Here is a 24915-nt window from a genome sequence, read left to right as displayed (position 1 = left end):
TTCTGCAGCATCCAAGCCCTTTTTCGTGACGGAAGATAAGTAAGCGATCAAAGTGCGATATCGCCCATTTATCGCCTTCTTATCTTCCGTTACAAAGGTTGTTTGAATGCCCAAGCATCACTTTTCTGTAACATCTAAGCGCTTTTTCGTGAGAGATTACAAGAAAATCAATCAAAATACGATATCGCTCTTCTATCGCCTTCTTATCCTCCGCCATATTTACTGTTTGCAGGGCATGCCATTGTCTCTTTGACCTCTATCTTAGTTTACTCGTGATTACACTTGTTTTTAGTGACTTTTTCGCTGTTATTTGTTTATATCCAGATCACAAGCGATCAATATGCGATATCGCTCATCTATCGCCTTCTTATCTTCCGGCATAAATATTGTTTCCAGGGCATGACATAGTCTCTATAATCCTCTATCTTAGTTGTACTCGTAATTCCACTTGTTTTTAGCTATGGACTTATTTTGGTGACTTTTTCGCTGTCATTTATTTATATTAATAACACGCTCAACTAATTGAGTGTGAGTGCCTGCTACGAGCGTGAGTGTGAGTGTGAGTATCTCACTAGTCTCTCGCAGTGTCGCAGTCTCGCAGTTTCCCAGTCGCAACATTCTCACCTATCTGTAACGCTCAATCTGTTGCTCATTTTACTCACTGATTTCTGTCGCTTTTACGTTGCGAACGTTCTGTTTATTTGCCGTTTCCTCGACGTATTTCAGCGCATTTGACTATTGTTTGTCTTACGAAACAGAACCAAATCCGGCAACCGGTGCCAGAACAAAATATAAAAAACCTAAACAAATCAACACAGAATTTAACAAAAGTGCTTAGCCATTAAAAATAATAAAACACAAAACCAATTTGTTGAACTCAAATAAAAAACAAAAGGCAAAGGAGAAAAATATCGTGTGAAAATAAATATGAAGCTGCTGTGCGGTGTTCTGCTGATCGCGTTGGCTGTCAGCGACGTTTGGACTTTGCCAGGTGAGTTCTAGACTTGCTCGAAAACTATATCAAATAAATACTTAAAAAATATATACATATTACTATATGGCTGGTTAAAACAAGTTTGGGCGGCTTTAAGCAGGCGCTCTGACAAATATGTGTATATACTTATAAATTCCAGAAGATTTCCTCTCAACTTGATGATCATTTAAATGTTAAAATTGATAATGCTGTTGACGGCCTCTTGAACTCGCGACTGTCAGTCGTATTAACAATGCAAATTGATAAAGCCGAGCTACACTCAGCGAAAAACTACCTCGAAAGTTCTAGTATAACAGGCTCTGTGCTTTAATTAAATAATATTTCTTTACGTTCTCGTATTGTTAAAAAATAAGTTGGAACTCAACTTGATTTTCAAATAGTTTTTTTGATCTTAAAAAAACAAGAGCTTTATTTAATTAAAAAAATATTTATTACAAGAATTTGTAGGCTTAAAAAAGGCGTTGGGCATTTATTGTAAAAAAAATTGATTACAGAGGAGAATTTCGGCATTTATCAACGATAAAAAACATTTCTTAGAGAGGAAAATTTCGAGTTTGAGAAATTTGGGGCAAAACTTTACGAACTTGTTTGAATTTTCAACTCTACCTAATTTGAGTAGAAAATTTAACTTGTTAATTTCGAGGAAATAAAATTCTCTAAATAAGAATTTCGAAAACTCACGCTATTTTCGTTAAGTGCTGGAATTTTCTAGGAATTACGGCATAATGATGCTCGATTTTGATAAGAACGGTGCAGGCAACACTTGACAATCAGCAAAACTGCAAAATGCATCCTGCAGATACAAGATACAAGATGCAAGATACAAGCCAGCAGCTGCCTCATCATCGTCATGGCTGCCGCTGCCGCTGCCTTTGGCTGCCACTTGAATGCATAAATTGCAGCAGCTAAAGTTGAAGAAGCTGAATTGGTTGCAGACAGCAGGAGCAGCAGTCCAGGGGGGAGGAGGAAAGGAGGGAGGGGGGGGGGGGTGGTGGTGGTGCAACAGCAGCTGCCACTGCCACTTGAAGTTGTCAAATTTGCAGCAGTCAAATCATTTACCAGAGAAATATGCAAATTTTATGCATATTTCCGATGGACAAAAACACACGTTTTTTATTTTTATAAATCTTTGCTTAAATGCTGCTTTAATATTTCGATATCAACTAGAGATTGATGTAGAGTATAAAATCAACGAGAAACGCCAGCAAAACTTTAGTTGCATGCAAATATATTCTACACATGTATAATTTAGTAAGGGTATTTCATCTTCGCCCTTGCTCGAGAAGAAGGAAATTAAAGGAGTAAAAATGCAAACGCATACAATATATGCTGTGTTATATGTTTGCAGGGTATTCAATCTTCGACATTTCGTTTTAACAAGCTCGAAAGAAAGAAAATTAATGGAAAAAGAATGCAAACATATTCTATATATGCTTTGCTTGTAAGGGTATTTCATATTCGCCTTGCGTCTAAAATTGCTCGAGACAAAGAAAATAATTGGAATAAAAAACAATATTCGATCTCAAGGCAACTAAGTTCAACAATATCAGCTAGAAAGGCCATACATATATATTTTTATAGAAAAGAATAATAAATAATGATGGAGCCCAGGAATTGGGAAAATATAAACAAATGCAGTAATTGTTTAAATATAATGGCATTTTTGCTGTAGAATGAGATGCGATTATGTTGAATTTTGTTATAAACATGGAAAAAATGGAAAAAACCAAGATTAGATTTCAGTATGTGAAATCTATAGCCAGATCTTATGACTCATGCACAATTTAAAATATGTATATATAAATATATACTTGTGGGGCAGGCAACTCTGCCAGTTAGCGATATCAATTTGAGCCTGTAAAATGTTAGATGCATGTTAAGATGCATGTTAAGTAACAGAAGGGGTGGTAACAGGAGCATACGATAACAGAGAATAGAGTCGAGTTCGAGCTTCAGAGGGGAAGAGACGCGAGTGTGATCTCGTTGAGTATAATAAGAAGAAACGTATCACTGAACCAATAAGGAATGAATATACATATGAAGTGAATAAAAACCAATGTATTAATATGAAATTTAAGTAATTTAAGGGCTCCAGAAGATCGTTGCCTATATTTATATACTAGCGGGTATTGCCCGGCCTTGCCCGCCGAACATTTTGTGCCAACAATTTTTGATAGTACACGCCCGTGGAAAATTGAAATCTACCCATTTTGATTTCCATTTCCATTTAAAAATATGTTTTAAGTGCATCTGATGAAGAACCACGTTTTCCGCCCATGTTAGACCTGAGCTCAGAATCTTGAAGCTGACGAATAAACTTTGGTTTATAAAACCTTTGACCCGCATTTGCCACCCAAGAACGTATCAATTAAATTCTCTCAAAGATCTTTGTAATTGATTTTCAAAACCGATCCGCGATTTTTTCACACATACGGGTGGAATTCCTTCATCACATTAAGATAACTTGAGTGAAAATTTCGGCCAGTTGTGGCCGAAAAACATTCATCAGTTTAATGAACCCTCTTCTTGAGAACTGCAATTTCTTTTATTTACTTCTTGCTGTTACTTTTTTCAATTTAATATTTTTTCTTTTTATTTGTCGTGGCCTGATTTCTTTTCTCTGCTGTTGCAATTTGTCCATTGCAATTGTTCTCGAGTGGCCGGCGAAATTCTTAAGCAATTTCTCTTGCTGTTCCCTATTTGATTTTTTTTTATATATATATTTCGTTTTTTTATTTATTTGTATTTTTTGACAACATTTATGGCATTTAATTTTATGTGCTGCGTGCAGCTGGCAGCCAACTGAAATTGGGTTAATTGTGGCCATAATTCGTGTTTAAGGCCTTTTCCATGGAATATATATATATAAAAATGGGGCACGGGGCACGGAGCAGGGGCACGTACAAATTGCAACTGCATGTTGTGCAAATTGCAGTTAAATTCATATAAATCATATATTTTTTCTTATTATTGTATTTTTTGATTATTTAAACTAATAACTCGACTGTCCATAATAAATCGCTTTATAATTATATTATGCATAGTTTTATTCATTGTATAAACTTTTTGTTCATTCTTTTTTTTTTTTGGCACGGAACGCAATTTGTTTAATTTTGTCATATTTATTTATATATATATATAATTTTTATTTCGTCAATTGACATTAATTTTCGCTGTGTCCAAAATAAACGTTTCTTGAATTAGTTACGCAAATTGCGGCTAATTAGCTTGGGGCTGCGTTTTGAATAGGTCAATAGTTTTTTTAATTTGTTTATTTTGAGGGCGGATTTGCCATTATTTTTGGTAATTGTGTTAGAGATTTAATAACTGTTTCATTTTGCTGTGACTTTTAGCTTGGGGCAAATAAATTAAAAGTGTAATTTTGCTTTGGGCAAAAATTAAAACTGTTAACTTACAGCTTAAAATATTGTTGACAAAAATTAAATAAAATACAAATGAGAAAGTGAGAGTATGTACGGAAAATGTAATAGCCTTCCGTGCATGCTGTGTTTGATGAAAACATCTTGGAAAACAGAATATTTGCAATTTTTTGGCTTTTCTACAGTTCGGCCGATCTTCCCTATGACAGCTATATGATATAGTTGTGCGATGTTGATATGATTTACCATATATATATGAGGGACATAGTGAAATGAAACACAACAAGACAAGATCGAAAGATCGTTCCTATATGTAATACCTATCAGATTTATGATATAGGTGTCCGATCCGTCCGGTTCCGCCTTTCGTACTCCCTGCAACAGAATGACGGACCTATGCAAAAGTTCCAAGACGATACCTTTAAACTGAGAGATTACTTCGCATAGAAACAGAAAACTCGGCTGTTGATGTTGATCTAGGTTGGAGATGTCTCCTACTATGCTTAACACATTTAATGACAAAATTATGATACCCTCTGCAAGGGTATAATAAATACAACTTCGATATTATATAGCATATAAAATTAGTCCTCTTTTCTTACCTCGTAAAAACAATGGCTAAATGAAATATTTTGAAATTTGAAATTTACAAAAACTAAGCTGAAAAGCCTAATTGTTACACAAATGTTGTCATAAAATAATTAACAATATGTAATTGAAAATGTGCCATTCGAAAGTGAAATGAACATGTGTTATTCAAATGTTTCATTTCCTTGAGCCTATACAGAAAACCTATCAATTCTTTCCTCAGTTAAACGTTTCAAGTCTGAGGTTTTTGGCTAAATCCTTCAACAACAATCCCTTCGGTTCAGGTGTGACATCATTTTGTAGCATGGCGACATTTACATTGCATCGCAATTTAATTCCGGCTTGCGATTAAATGTCAATTAAATGCGCCATTCAATTTACAGCCAGAATAAACCATTTGAAAAATACCTGCAAATCGCATAAACCTCAACGACAATAACAACACAAGCTAAATGTGAAAATTAAAATGTTTATGTTTTTCAGTCGAGGCAAATTAAATACGTTTAACAAAACCAAACATTTCCATGTGCATTTCGTTCGAGTTTCTTGAACTTGCGGTCAATTTGGGTTTGAAATTCAAAATAGCTATTAAATCAATGCCAAAGCCAATTCACAGGCCAAGCAATGAAAACAAAATTGTTTTAGTGAATGAAAGTGATTTCTTAATTACACTTTCTATTTGTGTTTTGAATATATATCAAACTGTATAAAACTATATACTGTTTGTGGCTGTATGAGTGATTGATTGACAGACTGACTGACTGAATGACTGACTGACTGACTGACTGACTGACTGACTGATTAATTGACTGATTAGTCAACAACACTCGGCCCAATCCGTAGGATCTAGGAAGCTGATTCCACCCGCAAGTCGGCCTCAAACTTAAATACGTTTAAATTTCCCATGAACTAGAACTGAGCGTCGGACCAGCAATAGAAATAACGCTGGTTCAAATCTGATAGCAATTTTCAACTGTAATGTTTGTTTATTCAATTTGTTGATATACTCAAAGTAAAGGCAAATAAATGAAGATCTGAGCGTCGGACTAGCGTGCAAAAAGCTCGCTGGTTCAAATCTAGTAGCAATTTGCAATTGTTTTGTTTATTCAGTTTGTTGATATACTCAAAGTAAATGCAAACGAATGAAAAACTGATCACCGGATTGGCATGCGACAGCTTGCTGGTTCAAATCTGGTAGCAATTTTCAATTGTTTTGTTTATTCAATTTGTTGATATTGTTTTTATATGCCTTGCACTAGAAATAATAACAATTTGATTTTAGAATGTGCGAATCATTGACGAAGAATTTGCTCTAAAGCTGTTTTCGTATCTCAAATATTAAAAATATTTGTTGAATTCATTTCATATAATGCTCATGTAAGTGTATTATATATTCGGTATAGTTTTTTAGCTTATATGCGCTTTTATTTTTGTATATATACAAATCCAAGAGGAAAAACTATGGAAAATGCAGTAAGCCACTTAAGCATTTAAAAAAATACAGTTTGAACCATTGACTTTTTTTTTTAAAATAAAATATTTTTTTTTAGCCACAGCGATAAATAATTCAAATGAATAACTCAATGGCAAATTAAATGCGATGCCATACAGAAAAATGCAATAAAACAAATTGTGTTGTTTATTGTATTTGTTAGCTGTAATTGTTGCTGATGTTGTTGTTGTTGTTTTTGTTATTGTTGCTAATATTTTTGCTATTAGTGCAGCTGTTTTTGCCGGCAGTTAAAAATGATTAATCATCTCGCAGTGCAAATATGTATATATATGCACAAATGTTTGTGACGACTGTTGATTTCATAACTGGCAAAGTTATATTATAGTTGGGCATAACATATAATAAGCTGTTTATTTTAATTGATAGGTAGAGAAAATTCTAGTTTTCGTGTGAATAAATAATGAAAAATTATTTTGTTCAACGACTGTAAAAGTGTTATTTAAATATTTATAAGGTTGTGCAATGTTTTTTTTTTGTTCTAGAAGTAACTAGTAAAAAAGTCAATTAACAGTTCTCTAGTCGGGAGTACCCGACTAGCGGATACCCTATACCTTTTTCTACTAACAGCAAGTGCAGCTCGTGCTATGGGGGCGGGGCGCGTCGGTGGATATGAAATTAAAAATACTTGTTCTGTCGATATTATTCTAGCATCTACATGTCAAATTTGGTGACTCCAGCCATTAAAAACCAAAGAGAATTGCTCAAAAAAAAAGAATTCCGCTATCGATTTTTATCGATTGCTTAGAAATCGAGCAAGTTATCGATTATCGGAAACAAACTTGTACTGCGCGGCCACTAGGCGGACTTACGTTCAAAATTTCAAGTCTGTAGCTCTTATAGGTTCTGATATCCTTGCGTTCATTCATACATACGGACGGACAGACAGACAGACAGACAGAGGGACATAGAGACAGGGGGACAGACGGATATGGCCAGATCGATTCGGCTATTGATGCTGATCAAGAATATATACACCTTATGGGCTCGGAGATGCTTCCTTCTGCCAGTTATATGCATTTGCACAAACACATTATACCCATTTTCAATGGGTTCAGGGTATAGAAATCAATTAAACAGCGAGTAAGAGTTAACTTTTTTTCAATTAATAGAGACTCTCAAAGCCCATTAACAGCAAAATAGCATTAATAGCAAGATCATTTCTATAGTCTTTTATAGCGTGTATAATAATTTTGTTATGAAATGTGAAAAGCCATAAGGTCTTTAGAAATAATCTGGCGAGAGTTGTGTTTTTGTGTAATCCGAAGTACAATTCTCAAGCAACGCTTTCGCTCTTATATCATGCCGCCTCTTAGCGATGTGCTATTGCATCTATCGATATCGAAGTTATCGATGACAGGCTCCTTGTGTGGAAACTCTGGCTGTGACTGGTTGTGCGGCAGATATGGTAGTGAAATATCTGATTTATAACAAAAAGGTCTTATAATAATTCAAATGATTCTGACGACTATCTCCAGCGAGTCACTTGGGCAGCCGAGAGCCATTCCGTCCCTGTTCGCGACTCTAATTTATCGATTATGCATGTACCACATGGTTTTTCAAGCTTATTCTCAGTACATTTTCATTCAGTTTTCAGCTGAACTTGAAACTGTCTCTGCCTGGAATTGGTTAAACCTAATGCTATTTGCGTTAATTTTGTTGCATTGTTGATTAGTTCGTTCTGTTTTTGTGAACGCAACGCAAATTAATAAACAATTTCGTTGCCTGATTGCTTTATCAGCTGCAATTTCCGGCTATTAGACTAGACCCACACACACACACACATACACACACATCCGGCAAATTGTCAGCTGTCACGAAAAGCTCTAAGCCAAATCCTCCCCTCCGCACCCCTCCGACCCCCTCCAAAAATGTTTGAGCTGAATAATCATAAATGTTGCCAACTGTCTGTCTCGCTCTGCCTTTGGGCTGTGATTGAAAGCTGCAGAGGCACTTAGCTCTGGTTCAATGTCACGTAATCGCTGCAAGAGGCCTTCCACTGCGGGTGCCACCCACCAAACCTCAGCCCCCCTTCCCCCCTCGCCCCCTTCTCCTTGGCACAGCTCAACAGCCGGCTCTTTATGTTAATTTATGTGCTGGCAAAATGTGCAAGCGCCTAATGCTCAGCCACGCATGGCGCAAACCCAAAATCAGAAATAAATTACCAGACTAGAGAGGCTAACAGAGGGCGGGGGGCGGTGACTGGGGGCGTGTCAGTACTCGGCAGACGCAGTTGCTCATGTTATACACACACACATGTATAAATATATGTGAATAATTGTGTATTATAATGAAAATCCTAGAGTATTACTCAAATAGTCAGCTGGCAATGTCAACGTGTGCAGATTTAAACGATTGTCAAGCTAGTGTGTGTGCGTGTGTGTGTGTGTGTGTGTGGGCCACCATTTTGTGGCTGTAAATTTAATGAGATTCCTGTCAAATTAATTTCCGGTTATGATTAGATTTTCGTTAATAGCAATTTGCGGTTTTTGCTGCCAAACCAAAAATCTGCAGCGTGTCTCATCATATCTGTCCCTATATCTATGGCTATATATATATGTACGCATATAGCCATACATATCTGCCGGGCTGTCACAATGCAGCTGCGTTGTAATTAACAACAAATTGCAACTCTTTCTCTCTGCTCCCATCCATTTCACATTGATTAACATTAAGTAGTTTAATAATCATAAATCATGCTACACCAACCCGAAGGCATTTGTGAAATTTGCATTGCTTGCATTTCGTGCAGCGTCTTTTGTGGGCTTCCGGCCTGTGGCTTTCACGTCTTTGAATCATTTTGGCCACATTGACATGTTGCCCGAATGCACATTTTGTCTGCACAGCCCTTGTTCGCATACTCTAATTGAAGGCCTTGCCTTGCCGCACTCAAACTGACAGCTAAACTGTGTTGTAATGCTTAAATTGATGCACAATTTTTAGACATGTAAATATAGTGTGTTAGTCATTTAGGGATATATATTATGGGAATGAAAGATTACTCAAGTGAAATGTGACTGTTTCAAAGATATATACCCATTTATATACCCATATATTTATTAACCAGTAGGTTACTCGTTGCAGTGAAAAATATATTATAGGAATGAGAAATTACTCTGTAAAGAGTGAACATTTCAGGGATATATACCCTGGTATATACTCATAAACATATATTTCCCAGTTGCTTACACATTTTTCGGATGTATTATTTTTAAGAGAGTTTTGTGTTTCACACTTTGAACATTTCATTCTTCAATACCTTCTGTATAAACACTGAGAATAAACACGGCAAATAATTCCGTTCGCTTTAAAAATAGACATATTATTATGGAAATTTTATACTTTCATACATTACCAAATAATTACTTTATAAACAGGAGGTTAATTATTGCTACAATCTTTCCGCAAATCACAAAATCCTCTTCTGAAGCTGAAGCCTATCAAAATATGATATACTAATATACTCTACTCTCTCAATATATTTCTCTCTCCTCCTGTCTCTCATTCATTCTCCTACATGCTCTTACTCGCCTTGTCCCATTCGCTCTCAGCTGCTCGGCTGCTAGCTCTCTCTCTCTTTAATCTGTTCGCCTTTCTATGCGATTCTCACAATCTGAAGCAGTGCCTACAAACTGTAATCACAATTAGCGTCCCCGCCAAACAAATATTTCCAGTGAAATCATTTGTGTCATTCTTTTTGGGGCATCACCAGCCCAATTGGAATTCATTAGCGATAGCTGCACCTGTGGCAGGCAGCACAAATCAAGCAGCATCAAAACTGAAAATATATATTTAAAATTTGCTGCACGTGTTGGCAGTCAGAAAAAAACGAAAATAATAATAATAAATCTTAGGTGGGCGTAATGAAGGCTCGTGATTGTGAAGTCGGTGGCAAATACGAAAAAAAACAAGCCTAAAATTAAACAATTTTATTTTTTGCTGCCATCGAATAATTTGCTACATGTGGCAGTCGGGATGAACGACAAATCATAGCCGGGGCTGGTAAGTTTATGCCTTTTTTTTTTTTGTTTGGTTCGGGGTTGGAGTTGGGGGCATGGAGAACCGGGAGCCGTGTCCGGGACCAAACAATCAAAATCAAATTCAGACTCGGGGAAAAAACTCATTTTAAACGCGACAAACGTAACGTTCAATCTTCCAGAACATTGCGTACGTGACACGATTGTCACATTTGGCAACGCCAGCAACAACAACAACAACAAACAACAAACAATAAACAACAAACAACAATAACAACATTTTGCACTGAGGACTTACAACGGGGCAAGGTTTTTATTTAGGCATTTTGTTTTTTTAGTTTGATTTTTGGTGTTTTGCCAAAATGCAAATGAAGTGAATGGTGAATGAATGAATGAATGCGTGAACGAATGAGAAGTGAAAAATGAAGCCAGCACCTGACTTATCCGTCGGATACACGCAAAGCGGATACACTGCCTCAAGTGGGCGTAATCTGACCCAGCGACCCACAAAAAATTAATTAAATTTAATTTTATTATAATGCCAATTTATATTCCTCTTCTTGTCATTTCGGTCGCAATTCCCTTATTGATAAAAACGCGATTTTAAAATTGTGCAGAAATTGCTGTGGTTGAACATTTTGTGGTTTCTTTCAATTGGTTAAACAATTATAATTATAAGCGAGAAGTTTTAAAGAAGCTTAAATATTTATTGGAAAAATATATAAAATAAGTATATTTAAAGGAGCTGATGCTCTGTCGTGCCTGCAATTGTTTAAGTATTATTAGGTTTCCTTTTTAAATTTTTTACATTTTTACTCATAATTTTTAAATCCTTTTAAATTTATTGGGCTGTTTACGATGTGTGGTATGAGAATTAATATTAAAAAGTTGTTGCAGAAAGCAAAAAATACAATTTTCCTATTAAGTTAAATCATTAAAAAATACGAATGTGCTTAAAAATGCGTTTTTATTTTTGAGTATATTAATATTAATATTGCACGATATTATCATAAATCCTTATAGATTGTATTGATTTCTTAAAAAAACGTTGACACTAAATTCTATTATTTTTTTTAAGTTTTAGTTTTCTGTACATTAAAAAATATGAAAATGTCCCCAATGGGACCTGAGGTCCCAGTGATATGAGTTTTTAAATGCCAGGCGTCTTGTAAATGGAAATTCTCTATATTAATTTCTAAACCGTTCTTTTAGAGAAAATTTAAGATTCGAGGGCTTACCCTCCAACAATTTAACCCCTTTAGCTTCACTTTTCTTTCAATATCCCCAATTTTCTCGCCTTTAAAGCACTCTGAACCTTAAGCCTAAACGCTGCACGTACCGCCAAATGAAACAGGACAATCACCGACAACTGTGACAACACGAAATGCACGCCCTATAGACACACCCACATTTTCAATTACATACATAAGCCAGGAATCGGGAGTCCGCCAACGAACCCTCTTGAAGCGACGCCTAACAAACTGACAAACTCAATTGTGTGCCATTTGGCTTAAAATGATTTCAAATCAGTTCAAAACCAATGCAGAGCCAGCTCAAACTGAGCGGGGCAGAGGGGGGATGTGCTTAGCAGTGGTGGGGGTGGATTGCGGGGGCAAAGAGTGAGAAATCAGCAGGAGAGTTGATGTCCGGACAGAGATGCCAGCTAGTTAGTTTGGCCACGTTCAAGAACTCTAAACAGGGGGAAAATTAGTTTGATGCGCACAACACACACACACAACATATATACCCACACACATACACACGCACACCAACACACGTGCTGCACTGCCATTTAGCTCTCGGTCTCTGTGTTCCTGAGCATTGTCAAGTGTCAACAGCATTTGAGCCGAAAGTGAAACTCAAGCCAACCCCAAATTGCAGCCTTTTCCATACACAACCCACGCACACATATAAATATACATATACACATACACACACTTGCACATCACCCCAATGCAAGTGAAAGTGCCCCAGAGCACACAGTTGGGCTGTCTGTCTCCAAGTGAAATGCCATTCAATTGACGTGTGCTGATATTTTGTTAGCACGCATTTTTGCTGGGTCCTACACTAAAGCTGGGCACATTTCGTGCTCTTTTTCGTGACACGAGTTCACACGTGCTCGTGTTCAAAAATTTCGTGTCTACCGGGTTTTCGTGCGTGTTTGAAGAGGGACAATGCGACAGCTCACAGAATAACACAGATTACACAAAAGAAATTAAAAAAAATAATGAAAATACTACAAAAAAAAGATGTATATATTTCTTGTTAAATACAAAAAGATGAGTAATTCGTCTGTATATTTATTGCAAGAACTTCGCTTGGCTTCAGCCGATTTCGACATTGTCTACAACTTGGCTAGGCTAAGCCCGTCGTTAAAAGCTTAAACTGTTTGCGAATTATAATTCGTCAAGCGACAAAAAATAGCGAATGGAAATGTTAAACAAAAGTTAAGTTGTAGTTATCAACAAGTAACTTTGCTAATAAATATAAATAACAAAATATTTGAATAAGCAAAAAAAGTTGATATTGCAAATGTCGATGTTTCGTGCTTATCTTGCGCCCACCTCTATAGAAAGTCTCCCTAAAATAGGGGCTACTACTGCTGTCACAGAGAGAAAAGCAAAACTTTTAACAAATGACGGACGTGCTGCTGCTCGGAACCCTCTTTGAGTGCACGCACCTATTCACATATCCGTGGACTCCGTTTGTCGCTTTCAATGGGTTCGAGAATGAAATTTGTTTAACGACAACTGCCGCAATGGAGCCCAATGGATGCCCAACTGCTTTGCATTTGCATTGTCATTGTGTGCGTGCGTGTGTGTGTTGGGGGAGAGCTCTGCAATTGGGGTTATCTGCCCCACGGGTTTACCCCGACGTATCCCGCACCTAGCCCACTCGCTAGCCGCTCTGCCTGCTTGCTATCAATTCTAATTACAAATGTCTACAATGATTTTTCGGTCACCCTACCCTGGCGTTGATGATGATGACGATGCGGATGATGTTGATGGTAATAATGATGTTGATGATGTCGATGATGAGCATGATGATGCAGGTGGCGATGGCGATTGCCCTGGCTATGGCATGTGGGACTTCGGTCTAGGCTTGATTAATGTCACGCGCAGCACAGGCATAATATAAGCAACAACAACCACAACAGCAACAACAACAAGAAGAAGAGGAGCAGCGCGAGGAGCATCTGCGTCTGGTCAGAGTCCGGGGTTTCTGTTGCGGATGCGTGGCCCATTAGAGGTTGCGGCGTAGTTCTAGTTATCTGCGCGACTCAACGCAAGCTGGCTGTAAGGTGCGGTAGGCGTTGTGTGGTGGATGGGGCGGGGTTGTGGGGGCATTGACTGTGGCTTTGGCTGACTGCCGCCGACTGATTGGCAGCGGCGTGAAAGAGACCATGACACTGTGATAAGCGGCAGCAACAGAAGCCTGGCCACTGATACCAGAGTTGAGACGAGATGCTGGTGTTGATAATTAAGAACAGACATTGATGGAATTCGATGAGGGGAGTGGCAGAGAGGAGCGAGAGTTGACCCAAAAAGAAAGCAGCGTGGCATGCAACAAAGCACAGTGCTTGTTTTGAAAGGTAACCAAAGAGAACAGGTAGCTTTGTCCTTGCATAGATTCAATGCTCTATCAAACATTTATATATATATATATATTAAAGTTGGATTTCTGATAAGGTTTTGCTTAAAACTTGGGAGCTTAGTGAAGCTCCTGAGCAATGCGATTATTGTAGGATATTTGAAAATGAGGAAAGGGTGTTTTTTAAAACAAACTCAGTTTTTATATATATTCGATTCAGCTCTCACATATTTAGCGCCTGCTGCATAAAGACGGATCTACGTCAAGTTTCGTGAAGCTTTAAAACTGAGAGACTATTTTGCATAGAAAACAAGATTTATATATATACACATGTATTTATAATTTATTAAAAAAATATATATGTATTACCTGACCTCGAGCCAGCTAATAATATATTTTAAAATGAAAAGGTTGCCAAAATCTACATTATATATTATATATAATTATATTTTATAAAAATATGTATTTTTTTCATTTTGGCGTGGAAAATGTTTGCATGCAGAACACATTACACAAAATATAATAATAGCATAAGGAAAACAAAATAATAGTCGATATTAAACATAAAAAGTATAGAATATATATATATATATTATTATAGGAAGTAGAGTAGTACAAGAGTATTATCTACATCTGATAATTATCAGATATAACATATGAGATATATATATATTATAAATATTATGATTTCAAAAAGGTGCTTCGTTATCTTTACCAATTTCACTGGAATCAAGTTATTTACAGTAGAAAACATTTAGGAAATATTTTTGGCTTGGCTTGTCATCAAATTGATTTAACATATGCAGAGTATTTAGAATTCGGAGCCATGCAGCGCATATCTTACCTGACCTGTTATTGCATTTCAATTAAATTTCATTTTGATTTAAATTTTCAATTGAATTCCCTTTTGGCTGCAAAGAAATTTGTTATTAGTGCCCAAAGATTATTTGATATTATTTGCAATGCTGGCTAATAATTTGTTATGCTTTGGGGCTCAAATGCAGCCGCAATTGATGCCATAAATACGACACAGCAGTTAACTGTGAATATTATTTGGCAGCTTTCCGTTCTGGCCACAAATCACTCAAATGACAGTCGAACAAAACTCATTTGAAATATGAAACGAGAGCTAAACGCGGCGACACAAACAAATGGCAAATACTCGGTAACCAAATAAATATGTGACGATAATTACAAACTGCTATGGTAACTCCTACAGTCCATAATTTATACCAAATGTGGGTGAATGTGTGGGTGAGTGTGGTGTGTGTGGTGTGGGTGTGTGTGTGTGAATGGGTGTGTGTGGTGTGTGTGTTGGCTTTGTGCGCTCGATCCCGTCTCGTTTGGCTGGCAAATTGCTGCAAAATATGAAAAAGCGTTTTTCGAACCTGGCCAAATGTTAGACCCGAAATGGTAATTAAAATGATGGCCAAAAGTGTCGGTTGGTCCGGTCTAACCCTCGCAATCTCAAACCGTGCCGCACAAAAACACATTTGAACATTTTCAAGTGGCCACGAAATTCAATATGGCTACGCAAAGCTGGAAAAGCCCATGCTATCGCATGTGTTTTCCAATTACTTTGGCTCGGATTGACCAAAATGTATATATGTATATGTCTGTGTGTAAAAGTGCGGAGCTGCGTCAACAGCTCGACAGAGAGTTGCCGAATTTTCCAATTTCCATTTACAATTTACAATATTTTCATCATGAATGAAAATCAAACGCAAAATCAAAATCACAATTCCGATTTGTGTGCGTGTGTGTGTGTATGAGTGTGTGCGTGTGTGCAGTTGCAGACTGGCCGCAAAACTTTTCTAATTAATAACTATAACAAAAGCTTTATTCTTTTTTAATTTATTTTTTATATTGTTGTTGTAGTTCAAAATTATCGTATTGCAATTTGTAAATATTCGCAACTTTCTCTGCGGGCGAAATTCTCATTAAATTCTGAACGCTTCTATCTATCAATTATTTTACAATTTAGCGCGCAAATCAATTAAACTTTTGCAGCGAGTTTTTTCTTTTTGCTGTGCGGTTTTTTTTACTTTTTGTTTTTCGATACCCTACAGCCATAAAGCTAGCAAATGGGGTGTATTAGGACAACAGGCAGTTGATAATATAATACTCATGTTGTTGCTTATAATGAACAGATATTTCTGAATTTTGTTTTACAATTTAATAGTTTTTTTTACGACTTTTGCATTTTGGCAGCTAACGATCTGATTTTTTGTATATTTATTTGTTTTAAATTTAATTTTTATTAACCAACAATTTTCTTAAGATACAAATGTAAACACAAGAGTTATTTGAGGACACATACTTTTTTACATAAATATATGGCAGTAGTTATGAGCACTTGGGTTTTTTGTATAGGGTATCTGCTAGTCGTGCACTTTTGCCTTCTTGTAGTTTTATGATGTATTTTGCTTTTCAGTTGCATGCGATTAATGAATTTTTAATAGCCCGCACTTTGGTTAATGTAAAAAGTTGCCATAATAGTTACAGGATGTTTTTCCAACCTCCCCCCCTCCCGCAAATTGCACCCCGCCACGAACCCCTCTGGCAACTGTTGGGCAGAGTATGGCTTCGGCTGCCACAAGAGTTGCTCGTCCTCAATGGCATGTAATTATGATTGCCGCTGAGTGAGAAGAGCTGCAGTTAGTTGGTTGGATATGTAAATCTTTTAAAACGTTGTCCAGCCACAAGCTGCTAAATGATTGAGTGAAATCTTAAAAAACAATCTAGTTTGTAAGTTTTTAAAAATGAAGAACTTGGAAGAAAGCAAAGAAACTGCGAGTTGAATGAAAATTTAATAAAAGATTCTTTTTTCTTAGCCTTAAGAAAGCAAAACTAAAATTTAATTAAATTGAGATTGTATGAAGAAAAAATATAATATAATATAGAAATATAATAAAATAATAATAAAGAATAATAAAATAATAATAAAGAATAATAACGCATAATAAAATAATAGTAAGAATAATACAATAATTATAAATAATAATAATAAGGGATGTCTGAGAATTTTAGATACTCAATAACAAAAGATTACTTTTAACTTTAGATTTTTAAAGCTTAAAAATAATATTTATTTATTTAATTTTGGTTCAGCTGAGGGAATTCGGGAAAAAGAGTTTTCTTTTTTTGCTTCCATATTCATTTTTGTTTTTAATATCCGCAATATTTACATGTTTTGCCGCCTTTTTCCACAATTATTATTTAAATATTTTTCGACTCAACTCTACAAAACTCAAGAGAGAAAAAATCGCTGCCTAGTTAATTATGCAAAATTGTACAATTATGTTAATTAATTGACGCACAGCTCAGGACCGGCCTTCATTCTTAACCGAAAGCGCCCCTCTACCCTTCCGCCCCTATACCCTTTGTGCCCCTCTACCCTGCTGCCTGCTGGCAATTAGCACCATAAAACGCAGGCCAAGTGATTGCCAGCAACGCTTTTTGGTATTTTATTTGTGGCGCCTCAGCGAAAAATTACAATAGTAGGCGGGGCTGGCGCCACGCCCCCCCTCATTTTTGGGCATACAGTTAACCTTACATAATTAGCAACAAATTCGTTGTGTTTAGAACAAAAGCGCCGAGCGCTGCGAAATTTTGCCAACTGCTTTTATTAATTTCATAATTCAGAAAACGAAACAATAGAAGGAATGGGAGGGGGCATAGTGGGCAGGGGGGGGGGGGGGTAAACGGTTGCATGTTGTGTGCGGGGGCACAGCTTAATTATTGGAAAATTAATGAATATGCCATGTAGATGTTTTCATTAGGGGAACTCCTGCTTTTGTTTAGCATTCGCATGATTAATAACTGTGTGTGTGTTTTTTTTTCTTTGGGCTTAGTTGGGATAGCATCGGCTAGCAGTATGGAGTGGGGGTTGCGGGGGCAGAGGTGGGGTTGCTTGGGTGGTGCTCTTAACCCCACAACATTTCACTTGCTGCACAATTTTCATTTTCATAAATTCTTTGGCACGTTGCCCCCTCTCAAACATGTTTCAATTTGGGTTTGGCACCAAATGCCATGGCAACGACGCACCCTCAAGGTATGCTGCATAAAACCATGAAATATTGTATATGTATGTATGTATGCGCAACAATCTGGCTGGCTTTTGTGCTCTGAAATTATTCAGATGGGGCATATTAGTTTAGCATAGTATGTGTAGAAGCTGAGTTACCCGAGTTAACATTTTTATATTCCTTGATTAAAGGCGCAAATTAGAGGCTAGCTGCATAAAATTTTGGAAGCATGTTTGACTTGGGTTTGTCTTAATGATAGCAAAGCTTCAGCAAAATCGGTGACTCAGAAGCTGAGTTACTTGAGTTAGCAATTTAATATTCTTTGATTAAAGGCGCAATTTTGGGGCTAGCATTATTAAATTTTGGACACATTTATTTATTACAATCATTCTTAAGATATCAAATCTTCAGCAAAATCATAAGTTCGGAAGCGAAGTTACTTGAGTTATTAATTGTATATTCTTTGATTAAGAGCGCAATTTAAAGCTTAGCTTTGTGAAATTTTGGAAGCATGTCTGCTTAGTGTTTGTCCCTAAGATAGCAAAGCTTCAACAAGATCGTTTGTGGGGCAAGTCTTTAAATTAAGTTTCTTGCCTATTGACAGGTATATATACCCGAATATTACGTTCATGTTTGCCATGCATATGCATAAATATTTCCACGCTGCATATTTGCCAGGTTGTAGCCCACTTTCGTATGCGCCGCAAAAGGTAAATATTTGCACTTGTAAATGACATTCATATGTGCGACCCCCCCGTTCGCATTTTGTTTATGTTTCTGTTGCATCAGAGTCAACCCCCTTGCATATATAAAGCGCATACCCTGCCCCCATTTCTTTTCGTTGCTTTGCAAACCAAACATATTGCGAGTGTGCCGTGTGCTTTACTTATAAATCGGCTTAAAAAAAAGTGCATTCATTTTGTGACCTCCTCTGCGCATAAAATAAAAAAGGGGTTTGCGTCCAGGGGTCACGTACATTTTGCATTTTGCGTACGCATTTTACGCAGCTTGTAAATCGTCTCACATATCGCATTTCATACCAAGTCGAGTCTTAACATGGCTGGACTTATTTTTAACATCGTTAGTTGGTTGCGTTGGACATGTTTTGCCTCCTTTTCTTGCTGCCACTTGTTGTACTACGCTGTGCGTCAGTCTCAGCTGCCGAGATTTATGAAGTGCCACATGGCCGAAGGGACAGATTTATCTATGGACCCCCAAGCGAAGGCTGCCTGAATCCATGTGAGTTGTGTGGCAGTTGCAAGCAGTTGTTTATTTACCCCTACAGCTGTAGACGATGGTTTATTATAGAGCCATGGCCTAGTTTCAAGATGGTAAGCGATTTCCTGGTATTAAAAATGGGTATTTTGTGTGGTTAGGAAGCAATATTAAGAGAGTAAGAGAAGTACAGCTGAGACAATTAATTGACCTGTATATGTTATGTGGAACACTATATTATGAAAAATTCATTTTTTTATATATTTCGAGCTCTTACTCTGTTCGTTTTAGGGTTTGAGATGGTATTTATATGCCTCCAAAATTTATATTGACAGAAAAATGTTTTTGATATGTCTTTTCTGCTTGATATCTCATATCTTTTGTGATCTCAGAGAGGTCACATTAAAACTGTGGTTAGAAATCGATATTTATCGAAGGAAGGATATATAAAGTAGTATCTTAGAGAGTATTGGCACTTATCGATATAAGGAAACGGTGGAATCATCCAAAAACATAAACTGATTAAAGCGCATGAGAACCTATATTATAAGTACGATATTTATTAATATTATAGAAAATTTATCGATTTTGGAAAACGTTTAAAACTATCGAAACAACAAACGTAACTTTCGTAATACACATTACAGCTTTTAGAGTCTTCAAGTTTTTTGGTTTTTAATAGATAAATGGTATATGTAATTTAATACAGAATATTTTACGGCATATATCAGTTAAATTAACCTTTTCTGCACATAATTTACATTGATAATGAGGTTTATAGCTTTTATAGTCTACCCAGTTTATTATTATTTAGTAGATCCGAAGATGGACAAAAATATGAATTATTATGGAATATTTTCCATTTATCGATTTTGGAGAACTCTTAGAACAATCGAATCAACAAATGTACATATATGTACATACATATATACATATAATATACATTACAAATGAAGTCTGTAGCTCTTATAGTATCCCAGGCTTATTTTTATTTAGGAGACTCAAAGATAAATAGAATAAATGAAAGGTTTACTAAAAAAAAATCAAATCTTTTAAACGATTTAAATTCTGGTCTTAAGTGCAACCATAATGCTAAGACAACGCTGGCAGCTTCATATATATTTATGAATCATTTTATATACAGCTATCATCAGCATTTCTTAGCTGCCGCCGCAAGGTGAGCGTGCCACGGTTGCAGTCAAGACATTTTCCTATAGGGCATATCCCCCAGAGCGCGGCAAATTATGCAAAATGTAAACTCTAATAAGCGCTAATGAGGCCACTAAATGATAAGCACAAAGGGTCGAGCGGGCACAGAGAAAGCTTAAGGACTTTCTGCACTCTGCGGTTTTTGGCTTACGAATTCGCTGATTTGGCTTAATTCGACGCATTTCCAGCGGCTAATTTAGCGGCCAAAAGGCGCGCATTTTAATTGTGCTTTTAATTATAATAACGCGTAATATTTATTTGTATTTTTAATATATATTTTTATTTTGCATTCCTTGCAGCCCGCAACAGTCCGCAGGACGATGCGGAGGTGATTGCCGTGCGGCCCACACCAAGCGATCCGGCTTTCCGTGACTTTAAGGGCGTAATCGATACGGGCGCTGAGACTCCATTCCTGCAACCGGATCCGTCTGTCTTCCACTTTTCCCTGGGCATTCCCAATTCCTTTGATGGTGAGTTTTTAACTCCTTTTTGTTTTTTTTTTTTTTTGTGGCTGCCACGTGACGCATCTGCAATTGCATTTAATTACAATTGTATGTTGCCAAACAGCAAGCTCCTCCCCCTCCCCCTCCCCCTCCCACTCTGCCACTCCCCTCATTAGCAGAGGAGATACGAGTTATTACCAAGTACGGCATGCATTTAATGCACTTTTCATTGTTATGGCTATTACATGATGAGAGATTTTTATTATTTGGATATACAACGAAAGTGAAGTTAACTTTTGAATGACGAAGCTTAAACACACTTGCAGACATTGAGAAAGTGTAAACCAAATAAAAGGGCGATATATTATAGAACATTCAAGTATTTGGATATAAAGTTCAAATGTTGATGGGGCTTAAGTAAATTATTGGACGCCTAATAAGACTTTGGACAACATCTTCGGAATTATAGAGCATTCAAGTAATTTGAAATATATTTGCAAGGTTGGTAACACTTTCGTAAAGTTTTGGGATCCTTAAAATACTAATATATATATACTCTATGGGGTCAAAGAGGTTTCCTTCTATGCGTTACACATTTCAAAACACAATTATAATCTGCAAGGCTATAAAAAGTTTTATACACCAAAACGCAATTTTTAATCAAAAGTTTCTATGGGAACTATATAATATAGTAACTCGATCCGATCGTCTTTGACAAATCTACTGCATACCAAGTTTTATTGAGATGCTTTTCGTGAGCGCTCAGCTCTCATAGGTACAAAAAGCTCTTAAGGCTGACTAAAATGAATTTGGAATACTCTCCGATTGGCCAGTTAAGCCAGCCAATTAGTCGTCGGGCCATGCCTGCGAACCCTGCATGGCAGATCCTTTTGAATAAACTGGAGTTTAAAGTTCGTCACACAGTTAAGCTTGAGAGTACTGGAGAAATGTAAACAATTTATCAAAATATTATGTCAAAATTGTTGTGGCCCAGCCAAAGTTTTTGCCTTGTACTTGTCTTCATTTCTTATATTTATATTGATATGCATGTGCTGGGTCACAAAACTCTGTTGACCATTAAAAGTGAAAAGTTTGAGCCTTTGGCAAAAAATAAAAATAAAATGGAAGAAAAATAAAAAAAGGAGAGGAGGGAAAACATTTATAAAATGCTGCTTCTTAGCTAGGGATGAAGAGAAGTGGCCAAACTTCATAAATCTTTTGCTAACTAATACGCTGACAAAAAGTTCTTAAGCCAATGGCTCGTTTTATATGCAAGAAACTTTTATTTGGCATCAGCTTCAAAGATAACAAGTGAATAACAACAGCACTGACAGAAAAACTTCTATGATTTCTGGTGCTAATCAACACTGCGAAAAATTTGGTGTGTTTTTTATGAGTTAACGTAGTGTTGGACTAAGAGATAGCAGGCAAATTTTGTTCGGTTATTTGGGAGGTTATTAGGGCTGACAATCACTTTAAACACTTGCCGTAAAATTTAATTATCTGGCAGTTAAGCTAGCTGTTAAATATTTGACAAGACGATTGAGCAGTGTTGCCTTTTGAAAACTTTATCGCACTTTTGGCAATGCCCAAGCAGTTAAATAGAGCTGGCAACTCTAAAATGACGGCGTTGCCCCATTTTCACACAATTTGCACATGTTGTTAACATATTTGAATGGAAGTTAATCTTCAATCTAAAAGGCTTTAAGAGGATTATATATATATGATAAAAGAAATATGGAGTAAATAAAACGGTACAATATCTTCAGCAAAACACCTCCGAATTGGAATTTCAAAAGCTGCATTTAAATTATTTGAAAGTTAAAGAAATAACCGGTGCTTCAAGTTAAAAAACTAAAAGAAAACCCTCAACAAAGTTCAAAGGTCGCCGCATCTTAGAATGATGTCAAGCATTTGGCCAAGCTGGTCAAGCATTAGAGGCACGCTTTAAACTCATTAGAATGCAACAAGCAAATGAATTGCAACATGCCAAAGCCGGCCAAACAATGCGGTCAAGTATTTATGACAAGGTTGACTAAAAGAAAAAAAAAGGCTAACCCGAAGAAAGAGTGAGAAATGTGACAACATATGTGTAGACAGTGGGCATGTGGGGGCGTGTCAAAGAGGATTATGTAAGAAGCAGACGGCGACACAGAAAACACTTTCTTTTTTGCTATTTGTATTTTTTAGTGCGTTTACGGATTAGGGAATTTAAACAGAAAAACGCATTAGCTAGGCAAAAGGCGTCTGCCGTCTGGGCGTCATCAAAGAGATGACAACAACAAGAACCAAGTCGATTTCAGCTGGCATTTTGGCACTTTGCAACACCTGCGCCAGTTCCCAGCGCGTACCTTCGCCTTTGTAGCTGCGTACCTATTTCAGTTTGACAGTGGCCTTGCTCTTATTATAATACCCTGTACTTTCAAGTGACTAAAGGGATATGAGAAAGTTTGGCAAATGAAAGTAACTGGTAATAGGTGACATTTCCGAATGTATAGAGCATATAAATTCTTGAAAAGTACCAGCAAACTAGTGTAAAGCCATGGCTGTCTGATTCACAGATCTATAAATATCGGTTTACTGAGCTTTCTGTGGGCTTAAGCTCATAGTATTTGGTTACTGTGAGAGCTAAAGAGAATAACTGCGAAATGTAGCATCTCTTACACCAGACACATATAAATATTATGGTAAACGATCTGTTGAGCACTTATTATATCGATAATTATCGATTATTAATCGAATTTGGGGCTTAAGCTTGTAGAACACAACCTTGTAAACGTTTTACCCATAAGAGAGATTCTATGATCTATGTGAATTGTAGCCACAAAACAAGTGTACGATCGATAATATTGCTAGCTGCTTCCACATCGATAAATATCGATTTCTAACACAAATTTTTGAGCCGATTCTTGCTTCATAGACTATCTTGGTGAATATAAAAGCTGCATGTAGTACAAGTTAATATAGATCAACTTGACGCAGTCCTCCCAAATCGATAAATATTGACTGAAAAAAGCCATTTAATGCCAGACTTTTTAGCATGCAAAGTATAGGCGCTTCCGCTGGGTACAGAGTATCTGCTAGTCGAGTATAGCTGACCAGAAGATGCCTTTGCTAGCTTGTTTTGGCGTTAAATTATACCACAGACAACACAATTTTTTATGCATTCCCATTTTACAGACATTTTCCGCCGTCTGCGCGCCCGTCTCTGGCCCATCGCCGTGGATTCAGATGAGATTGCCGGCTCCGGCGATTCGTCTGAGAGTCTTAATCCCCTCAGCTTTGGCCTGCGACCGCTGACAACGCTGAACGACAAGAATGGTAATACCACATCGACGGTTAAGGTGAGGCAACATCAAAGTGAAATGCTCCATTCAATTTAATACGAAGCTTTTATATGTACAAAAAAAAAAACAAGGTGGTTAATGGTCACAAGGTGGAGATCAATGAGACCGTCTACGGTGACGCGAACAGCTCGTTCAAGGTGCGTTTGGTCAATGTGCGTCCGCTGGAGAGCGGCGAACAGGTGGCCGAGGGCGTGATCAATAATCACGGTGGCTACCAGTCGGTAAGTTCGCCCAGCACATCGGCGCCGCCGCAGCAGCGCCACGAATTGGATGATTCCGAGGAGGACAACGATCGCCGTGAGCCGCTCGAGAAACAGCCCAAGGACAATGAGGTGCGCGACATCGATGAGCCTCAGGTATAAAAGCTTTTTACCAGCATTTCCAAGCAAATTTTGAAAAAAAAAAAACAAAAAAATATTAAAAACGCATCTAACCAGGAAATGTTTGCAAAACGCCTTGCCAATAAAAACAAAATATATATATATATATAAAAATATATATATATAAATAAAATAAACGAAACTGCGTAGAGCTCTACTAACCGACTATATACTACACTATATACACACTATATATACTATATATATATAAACAACATGTATATTGAGCCGACTATGTAAACTTGTAATATAT

At 36.9% G+C, this 24915-nt stretch overlaps 1 protein-coding gene across 1 annotated transcript; it reads left to right on the top strand.

Annotated features, from left to right (window-relative positions):
• The first annotated feature begins 726 nt into the window (after window positions 1-726).
• LOC135429901 (uncharacterized) lies at window positions 727-24735 on the top strand. Its single transcript, XM_064684388.1, has 4 exons — window positions 727-991; window positions 20792-20962; window positions 24116-24279; window positions 24354-24735. Exons 1-4 carry the CDS (start codon window positions 928-930, stop codon window positions 24642-24644), a joined length of 690 nt encoding a protein of 229 aa, XP_064540458.1. The 5' UTR covers window positions 727-927; the 3' UTR covers window positions 24645-24735.
• Window positions 24736-24915: the final 180 nt, after the last annotated feature.

The sequence above is a fragment of the Drosophila montana genome, unplaced genomic scaffold, assembly GCF_035044405.1.
Source record: "Drosophila montana isolate Dmon_TW-CO22-7 unplaced genomic scaffold, ASM3504440v1 contig_2747_1, whole genome shotgun sequence".
Lineage (NCBI taxonomy): Eukaryota > Metazoa > Arthropoda > Insecta > Diptera > Drosophilidae > Drosophila > Drosophila montana.
This window is presented reverse-complemented; position numbering and strand designations above follow the sequence as displayed.

What these genes read in the sequence shown, in the direction of transcription:
- LOC135429901 (XM_064684388.1), top strand. Translation starts at nt 928, where the DNA reads ATGAAGCTGCTGTGCGGTGTTCTGCTGATCGCGTTGGCTGTCAGCGAC. An exon ending in CGACGTTTGGACTTTGCCAG is followed by an intron (nt 992 to 20,791) that starts GTGAGTTCTAGA and finishes CATTCCTTGCAG; the next exon opens with CCCGCAACAGTCCGCAGGAC. An exon ending in ATACCACATCGACGGTTAAG is followed by an intron (nt 24,280 to 24,353) that starts GTGAGGCAACAT and finishes AAAAAAAACAAG; the next exon opens with GTGGTTAATGGTCACAAGGT.